Genomic DNA, 9,180 nt, shown 5'->3' with positions numbered 1-9,180 from the left:
TATAATATAAATAACTTTTTAAAAATGTACAACTATAAATTTCACTATTTCTCATCAACATTTCCAAATTTTCTAAAAGCCTAATCTAGTATAATGATATCACATTTAAAAAAAATTGTTAGAAAAATATAGTCAAATTCTTGACTATCCAGAAAAAAAAAGGTTTTCTAAATAGAAATTATTGACACAATGAGACATACATGACCCTTCCTTGTATTGGGGTTATAACAGTTGTGTATTCAGGTTGAGTTAACAAAGAATATTCAAGGAAATGTAGGGTCGGGTCATATTCATATAAGACCAATTCAGGCGGGTACAACCCGGAAACAATGACTAGATCCAAGTGGGTTAGATCCATCTCATACACAATTTTCCCTAGACACTAGAATCATTGCCATTTTTCTACTTAAAGGCAAGGAAAAATTGGATAAATTAATGTTTCAAATGAAGAACAATATAATAATAAGATTTGTTATGATAAAAGTATATACATTATTATTATTAAAGTTGATTTTTAGAGTTGTTTCTTATTCACCAGTGTACCTCGGTTTTCTCTTCTCAGCAAAAGCAGCCAAACCCTCGAGCCGATCTTTAGTGTGCAAGAGATTCTCATAACAGTCTTCTTCCAATTCTAATGCCATTGACAAATCTAACTCGAAACCCTCGTCAATTGCTTGTTTCGCCATCCTAATCGCTACTGGTCCCTGAAAACATATATTGGCAGCAATGCATAAATAAACAGAAAACTACCTATATTAAGAATCAGGCATTGAACTTGTTTGGTTCCATTTCATGTTGACTTTGTGTCGCAGCCACAAACTTTTATTATAACTTTCTTCATAAACTTGTCACAATATTCATAATCGATTTTGAAAATTAGTATAGTGAAAGTGATATTTGGATTGTATTTGAAGCTTTTTAGTGTAATATATGTGAAATTTTGTAATTTTTTTAGATTGTGCTAAAGAAGGTACACCACATTTTCAGCATTTTGTATGGAATTTTGTCAATGGATACCAAAAAGGTGATGTTTGATCATATGTAGTACCTTCTGATTTATCTCTTGAGCCATTTCTAGCGCCTTGAAACGAGCTTCTCCTGATGGAACACAATAATTGACTATGCCTGCATTCAAACACGTTCTTTGTAATATAAGCATGAAATAGATAAATTACGAGTCAAGTTCATACCCATTGAAGCTGCTTCACTGCCACTGAATTTGCGACCTGTAAATATGAGCTCTTTTGCTACTGATTTTCCAACTAATCTAGGAAGTCTTTGTGTCCCTCCAGCCCTGCAAAATGCCTAGAAATTTCAGAATTAGAAATAACTAAAACAAGCCCTGTTTCATAAACATGAATATCAAATTATAGTCAAGTTCATACCCGGGAATTATTGCAAGCCCTGTTTCAGGCAGACCCATTATTGCACTTTCTCCTAAATCACCAGAAATAAACAATCAGCTTCACATACATATAGCTTGTTAACTGTCAATTTTGCATAATCACCGCATATTCGAAGATCACATGAAAGAGCCAATTCTAATCCACCACCCAATGCTGCACCTTCAATAACAGCTATAGAAGGAATACGAAGCGCCTGAATGATTTTTCGAAAACAAAAGTAATAAAATTGCAGTTTCTAATATCAAATAATTGAAGCAATAGTTGAAGAATCTTGCATCCGAACCTCCAGGTATGAAAAAGATGAGCGTAAAGAATTCACAAAAGTCCTGACCTCAGAAGGATCCATTGTCTTCCTCTCCTAAAATCGATATCATATACAATTCATGTCACATGTAATTCTAGGGTTTATTACTTTCAAAATCAACATTACAGCAGAGATAATGCTAAGAATTCATCAATGAGGCAAACAGGATAACCTAACCTACCTTCAAATCAGCTCCAGCACAGAAAACCTTAGGAACCAAACTGGTAATCAACAGAATATTCACAGAAGGATCATTATTGATATCTTCTAAACTCAGTTTAAACTCTCTAAGTAGATCTTTCCCAATAGCATTCTTAGCCTGAGGCCTATCCAAGCACATCTCAGCAATTCCTAAAATAAACAAATTAGGTAAAACTTTCAATGGATCAATCTCATGGAAAACAAATTTGTTTGAGAAAATAGTACCGGAATCGGAGCCAGATAATCGATTGATCTTTAAACATCGAGAAGCTGATTCGAGAATGAGAGTTCTAACAATCTGGAACTGTCCATGAAGTGATATGATATCATACCTAGACGGATTTGAATCAAATAACTGCTTGAAGTAGGGCTGTGAACTCTGCCGGAGCTGGTGTCTGATTGATCGGCCGACGATTGAGAAAACTGCCATTTTCAAGGATTTTAAGTAGAAAGAAGAAATCTTCGCTCTGTAATTTTGGGTGAAATGTATGCAATTTTTTATAATCAATATAAGTTTTGGTTTTATCCAAAATATTTTCTTAATTAGATTCATATTATATGTAACTAATATAATTAATAATAAATATATGAGTTATTAATATTATATTATATAGTTTTTAAGGTGTATGGAGAAATGAGTAGTTTATAAATTTAATAGATCTATTCTATATTCTATTATGTAAACATCTTTAATATAAATATTTAACATTACCCATCTATTTATTTAACTTTGATATTTTATACATGTTAAATTTATTCCTTCGTAATAATATAAAATTTTAATATATTAATTATATATACACAATATAAAAGACAACTCTATCCTATTTATAAAAAAATTATAATAGTGAGAGTGTTTCATAATTATCCAAAATCATATTATATAAATGAGAGTAGTTTAAATTAAACGATAGAAATAATACAAAATGATTGATTAAAGGTGCAACCCAACATACCTAAAACAAAACGATAAATATCCAATAAGGATTGACAATTATAGTTCGTCCTCAAATTTCCGAGACCGAAAATGATACTTGTGCATTGAATGATAAACACTAACAAATAAAATTAAATATATAACATCACTATTTTTTTTATCTTATAAGAATTTAAATATATTCTTGTATAATAATATGAATTTTAATATATTTTAAATAACAATATTAATATTTTTTCGAAACTAAACAGGACAAAAATAATAGTCAAATAAGGATTACAACTTGAAACCGTCGTGCGATAATCGAATCGAATTACCCCGTTTGGGGAATTTTTCTCTAATTTGACCAGTAGTTAGTTAGTAGTTGACCGAGGATGGTATTAGTGCCTCCACCGAATCTCACCACAATTCTGTCCCGAACAAGGGCGAATCCAGGATTTCTTTTTCACTGGGCTGAAAATATTATTGATATCTATATATATAATGATGCTTAATTTTTAAAGTTTCCGGATTGCCGGGTCGAGAGTTGTGGTTAATTTGGATACTTGGGTCGGATTGTGGGTTGACCCGCCCATAAACTTAAAACGGTTAAAAATAAAATTAAAAATGCTAGAGGTATGTTTCGAACTTACAACCTAACAAAACAAGTACAATCCTTTAACGAACTAGGTTACTAAGATTTTATATTTTAAATTCACCACCAAATTTGATGAACGCGGGACGTTTTAACATTAATATAAGTTCAACTTTTTAACTTAATATATATATATATAATGATGCTGAGTAAATGGATACTTGGGTCGGATTGTGGGTTGACCCACCATAAACTTAAAACAGTTAAAAATAAAATTTAAAATGTTATCCGTAATTTTTCTTCACGGTTTTTTATATTATTACTCGTGCAAATGCACGGGCTAAATTCTAGTTACACTGATACGGGTAATAAATAAAAACATTAATCAAATCGTTCTATGAATATCCTTACTAAAATAAAATAAATATATAAAATTTAATTAAAGATAAGAATATTATATTTAAAAAAAAATCATGAATTTAAAACTATATAGTTGAAGAAAAATTAAGTTTAAAAATGTAAAAAGTTAAATTAATTAAGTTTTAAATAAAAAAACTAACTATATATAAATAAACTATATATATAAATAAAAAAAAATATGAAAATATAATAAGTGAAGCTAATTATATAAGAATATAAAAAAAAGTAAATAAAATATGAAAATAATAATACAATTATAAAATCATCATGATAAAAATATATTATTAAGTGAATAGACATTTAGATAAAAAAAATTATAGATCATTAATGCATATAAATTATATTAACTTTTAAAATATAATAAAAAAAATTAAAATTATAATAATTAGGGGAGAGGCCTGGGTTTGAACACCTGACCTCCCCATTATTGTTTCATTCCAATACCAACTAGACCACATAACATTTGTTATTCATATACATATAAAACTTTATTATTTTAAAATTCTACCCTGGGCTAGAGCCCACCGCAGCCGCCACGTGGCTCCGCCGTTGGTCCCGAACACTATAAACACAATTAAATATATAAAATTACTAATATATTTATCTATTATTTTTTATTTGATTTTTAAGTTTATTTGTATATAATAATAATAAAAAATCAATATATTACCACATATATTATATTAAAATTTTCGTTTATATAATTTTATTTTATTTTTAAATATGATATAAACGGTGTCCAGAATTTCTTGAAACCGAACAGACAAAAATAATAGTAAAAACAAATCTCCAAAATAAAACGGGACGGAAATGATAAATACATTCATCGCCCCATCGTAAGTAAAAAATACTCTCTTAACTTAAACGAAACAAAAATATTAAGACTTACCATTCGGATAAACCAAACATAGATAGTAAAAATAATGCTAAAAAAATCTGGTTACTCTCAATTGCCATCCTTAATAAGGAATGAGAAAATCCACATCAATAAACAAAATGGTAACAAACAAGCAACACAAATATATTTACCTTCATTCATCAAATAAAAGAACAAAATTTCTAAATTCAATTTCCAAATCAATCAAGAATATATAAATTAAACAATGTTTCCAAATTTGACCAAATATAGAGAAGAAAAAAGAAACAAAGAGTAGGAATAATAAACAATCCCTGTTATATACTTCCTTGGTTTCTTTGTCATACAATTTGTAAGAAAGAATGGAGTCTATACTTTAAAATAAAATAGAGGACAAATGAATCCAAAGTAATTTTACATAGAACACGATTCCATCTCATATCATAATCAGGAAGAACAGCATCCAGAGTTTTGGTTAACCGGTTGCCCTCGAATTTCAACTGTCCGAGGCTTCGCATTGCCCATAGAAGGTTGGCTTGCCATCCTACAATAAACAAAAGAAGATGTAACCCATAATAAGATTACAAAAGATAATCCAGAAAGTCTTCTTTAAATGACTGTATTTTTATCGCACCTAGTCTTAATATCGGCAGTCATGGCCATGAAAGCTTGTTCAACATTGGTGGCGCTTTTCGCACTAGTTTCCATGAAAGGAATACCAATTTCATCTGCAAATGCCTGTAAATCAAAACTAGATGAGATTGAATTCACATTTGTTTCCCCATTTAGAAACTCTTTTCAGGTCGAATTTGAATGGAAAAAAGTTCATAAATTTACTTGAAACATTCTTTTGTCAAAGTAACTCATCAGAATGTTGAGTTAGATCAAATAATATTTTTGGAACATAACTTAATTAAACATACATTCTTTAATTTGTTAATATTTTATTGTCCGAACTCAGACCCAAATCCAAATTCAGCTCAAGAAAGTGTTTCCAAATGGGCTAGTATACATGAAATGGCAAATGCATACATGAAATCCAGAAGTGCAAGTGTATCCTCAAACTTATTAAGGAGATTCACTAAACCCCTTACGTTAGTTTTTTATTTACTTATTCTAAATTTTTTTTTAAATCCAACCTAGAAGAAGAAGAAGTTGGTGGGGATTAGGTTACTAGACCCTTGTTTGATGTGGGTTATTTCAAATAACCCAATATTCATTTTACCATCAAATATATCAGCACATCATTCAAATCATCAACCAAATGCAAATTACCCTTTAGTTTGTTTATCAGATTTTGAAATATTACATGATAAAAAACATTTTGTTCAGTTTACCCTTTAATTTTTAGAAAATTTAAAGTAATAGATGATAAGGATAATTTGGTCAATTAACCAATAACCTAAATAACCCACTTCTTACACCAAATAAGGTTTACTTGAAAATAACAAGTTAGTTATCAATCTACCATCAAATATATCAGCCCATCATTCAAATCCTCAACCAAATACCAAATTACCCTTCCAAGCTGAATGACAAGTCTAAAGAAAGTATAAAGGAAGGAGGCGATACCTTGGCCGTCTCATAGGATACAACCTTTTGTGACGTAAGGTCACACTTGTTACCGACAAGTAGCTTGTTTACATTCTCACTAGCATAGCGATCAATTTCACTTAACCATTGCTTGACATTGTTGAAACTCTCTTGATCCGTCACATCATAAACCACCTAATTGAAAATAACAATCACCAAACTAAGGATATATATCCATATCATACATGCACAAATCTATATCATAATATTCCCAACTACTTACAATTATCCCATGTGCCCCGCGATAGTAGCTACTTGTAATTGTCCTGAAACGCTCTTGTCCAGCTGTGTCCCACTGCATTTTATTAATAGTTAGAAAATAAAAATCCAATCTCAAACCAAGTTCATTTTGATGAAAGGTTATTTGATCATAACTACTTATCCCATTATCAATCACTTCTTTTATACCATCAATCAAAATACCAAACTACCCTTACTTTGTTTTCATTTTGACAACCAGGGTTTATTCCCCAAAGGATACATTAGTGGTTCATCACAAATAAACCTAAATAATCTACTTTTTCTTCAAACAAGTTTTTTCCCCCAAGAAAATGAATTACTTAAAAAAAACTTACATCGAACAATCTCTACAACATTTGAGCAAAAGACTTACAATTTGAAGTTTAACGGTTTTTCCATCCTGCTCAACTGTTCGGATTTTCTGAAAGAGGGCGTGAAAGTTATAGATGCTATAAACAGATAACTAATATTATCATTCAATTTATTAAAAGTTTGATGCAGTGGCTCTTACGAAATCAACTCCAATAGTACTAATGTAGCTCTCCAAATATGAGTCATCCTGGTAACCCAAATACAAAAGATTAGTCAGCAAGAGGGACTGTCGATTATCTACTAACTCTATAACCATAAAATATTATAGTATTTGTGATATAACTTACAGCAAATCTTAGAAGAAGACAAGATTTTCCAACTCCAGAATCTCCAATAAGCAAGAGCTTAAAGAGGTAATCACTGCATAAAAAAATGGTATACATCCACATGTCAGGTTTTAATCTAAGAAAGAATACTGAACTAAAATTGCGTGCCTGTAAAGAACCATAACTTAAAACGGGTGTCCCTCTAAATGAATGATAATTCATAGATGATTCGATGAGGAATCTTAGCTAGAAAAGAACAACAATCACGAGAATTGCAGGAATCTTTGTAAATGATGAAATGCCAGTATTCCTCCATAAGACGACTAATGCAAAATCAATTTGTTGTATTAATGTCTGTAGCCTTGTGTTTGTTACATAGTTTTCCTTTTTCAAATAAACAAAATCAAGAGAAGTACAGGGGAGACAAAAAGAGGGATCTTTTCCAATTTTCATGAAAGAAACATGAAAAGTTAAAGACGGATTACTTTCTTAATCCAAAGATCTAGCTCCCGCTCTTAAGGCATTCTTAGTATGATCAAACTCCAGACATTTTGGTCTTTTAAGCAAGACTCCTAGACACCCGATCTCCCTACTGGGTTAACTAATCCAAAGATCTATAAATGTCAAAAAATCTATTTCACCTTTTATAGATCATACTAAATCTATGTAACTGCATATTGCCAATAATTCTGTATACAAAATTCGTTAACTATGAATTTTCAGTAGAAAAATGGGCAATTTAATTATACAGCTGCTTTAGAGACAAACCCGATGATTAAGTTAATCATATCCAGATTAATCATTACAAAACTTTACAGCTTAATTAGATTGAAACAAAAACTCTTCTAAACCTTCCTCAAAGCTATATAAACAGGTAAAAATAAACAGATCTGCAGCAAAATAACACTAGCGAAGCAAAAACAAAGTCAAAATGAAGCAAAAAAACGTTATCAAACCATAAATCACTTGAACAAACGATAAAGATCTCAGTGAAATACGATCCAAATAAAAAATCGATTCAGCAATTTCGACAATGAATAATGATAGACACGATCGACCAAAGAAGAGGTATAAACAAGTCAAGTATAGATTGTAAGTTGTGAGTAAGCAAGACTTACTACTCGGTATTCATGGTTCCTTCCTTGTGTAAGATCGATTACTGAAATTCAATGCCTTAAGGATAGATTTCCGCCGATCGTTGTGTTCGCCGACACGTACAGAGAATTTGTGTGTGTATGTGTGTGTGAGAGAAAGAGAGCTAGAGAGAGAAACGATGAGGAAGAAGAAGAAGAAAGAAGCTTTTAATGCGGGAAGGACATATGAAGGTGCAGCGGAAGTTACACCGATTTATTTTATTTTCCTTTTTTTTATTGACGAAAACCAACTTTGACCCTCAAACTTATGTAAATACTAGAATCTTCCGTTGTACTTTGCCTCTATTAAATTGACATTCTTAAAATATTCATATTTACAGTGAAAATTTTTAAGGTGAATTTAAAAAAACAACGATAAAATTATAAATAAAAATAGAGTAAAAAGAATTGTATATTAAATTAATTTTTTTTTAAATTAGAGGATAATTTATTTATATCTTCCATATATATTGACTTTTTTAACCTTCTGAACCATATATAGACTTTCCCATGAGTTCATGTATAAGAGATCTAAACTCTCACTCCTTAATAAATCTTCTAGAAAAAGAATCAAAACTTAATAATGAAGAAAGAAAAATTTACACGCAAAGTACATCCAAAATTCATTTTAAGAAGTAACGAAGTAGTAAAGCACATTCATCTAACACAATTACATTAATAAAATATAAAATAAACATTTTGACAAGTCATTTTAAATTTATAATAGAATAGTATTCTTAGGTGGCGTAATTTATAACGATGTAAAAATTATATATGAGTATAAAGATGTATAAATTATATATATTATTAGTGTTTGGTTGAAATAATAAAAATGGTATAAATTATATAGGTTTATAATTTTGTGTTTGGTTAATGAT

General features: G+C 30.0%; 2 protein-coding genes across 2 annotated transcripts; both read right to left on the bottom strand.

Moving 5' to 3' along the window:
- Window positions 1-312: 312 nt before the first annotated feature.
- Window positions 313-2,390, bottom strand: LOC124926458 (probable enoyl-CoA hydratase 2, mitochondrial). Its single transcript, XM_047466687.1, has 8 exons — window positions 2,137-2,390; window positions 1,892-2,061; window positions 1,690-1,764; window positions 1,509-1,599; window positions 1,386-1,437; window positions 1,191-1,294; window positions 1,049-1,125; window positions 313-704 (listed from the first exon to the last, which is right to left on the bottom strand). The coding sequence occupies exons 1-8, from the start codon at window positions 2,339-2,341 to the stop codon at window positions 528-530; spliced, it is 951 nt and encodes a 316-aa protein (XP_047322643.1). The 5' UTR covers window positions 2,342-2,390; the 3' UTR covers window positions 313-527.
- Window positions 2,391-4,934: 2,544 nt separating this feature from the next.
- Window positions 4,935-8,460, bottom strand: LOC124927637 (ras-related protein RABD2c-like). The gene is made up of 8 exons (XM_047468093.1): window positions 8,288-8,460; window positions 7,191-7,263; window positions 7,043-7,090; window positions 6,905-6,952; window positions 6,515-6,586; window positions 6,271-6,426; window positions 5,333-5,436; window positions 4,935-5,242 (listed from the first exon to the last, which is right to left on the bottom strand). The coding sequence occupies exons 1-8, from the start codon at window positions 8,299-8,301 to the stop codon at window positions 5,146-5,148; spliced, it is 612 nt and encodes a 203-aa protein (XP_047324049.1). The 5' UTR covers window positions 8,302-8,460; the 3' UTR covers window positions 4,935-5,145.
- Between the last annotated feature and the right edge of the window lie 720 nt (window positions 8,461-9,180).

This window comes from Impatiens glandulifera, chromosome 2, assembly GCF_907164915.1.
Source record: "Impatiens glandulifera chromosome 2, dImpGla2.1, whole genome shotgun sequence".
Classification (NCBI taxonomy): domain Eukaryota; kingdom Viridiplantae; phylum Streptophyta; class Magnoliopsida; order Ericales; family Balsaminaceae; genus Impatiens; species Impatiens glandulifera.
The sequence above is the reverse complement of the archived record's forward strand: the minus strand, read 5'-3'. Positions and strand labels throughout refer to the sequence as shown.

What these genes read in the sequence shown, in the direction of transcription:
- LOC124926458 (XM_047466687.1), bottom strand. Translation starts at nt 2,341, where the DNA reads ATGGCAGTTTTCTCAATCGTCGGCCGATCAATCAGACACCAGCTCCGG. An exon ending in ATGTGATCTTCGAATATGCG is followed by an intron (nt 1,438 to 1,508) that starts GTGATTATGCAA and finishes CTGGTGATTTAG; the next exon opens with GAGAAAGTGCAATAATGGGT. An exon ending in CTCAAGAGATAAATCAGAAG is followed by an intron (nt 705 to 1,048) that starts GTACTACATATG and finishes ATATGTTTTCAG; the next exon opens with GGACCAGTAGCGATTAGGAT.
- LOC124927637 (XM_047468093.1), bottom strand. An exon ending in GTACTATTGGAGTTGATTTC is followed by an intron (nt 6,953 to 7,042) that starts GTAAGAGCCACT and finishes GCCCTCTTTCAG; the next exon opens with AAAATCCGAACAGTTGAGCA. An exon ending in AAACCGTTAAACTTCAAATT is followed by an intron (nt 6,587 to 6,904) that starts GTAAGTCTTTTG and finishes AATAAAATGCAG; the next exon opens with TGGGACACAGCTGGACAAGA.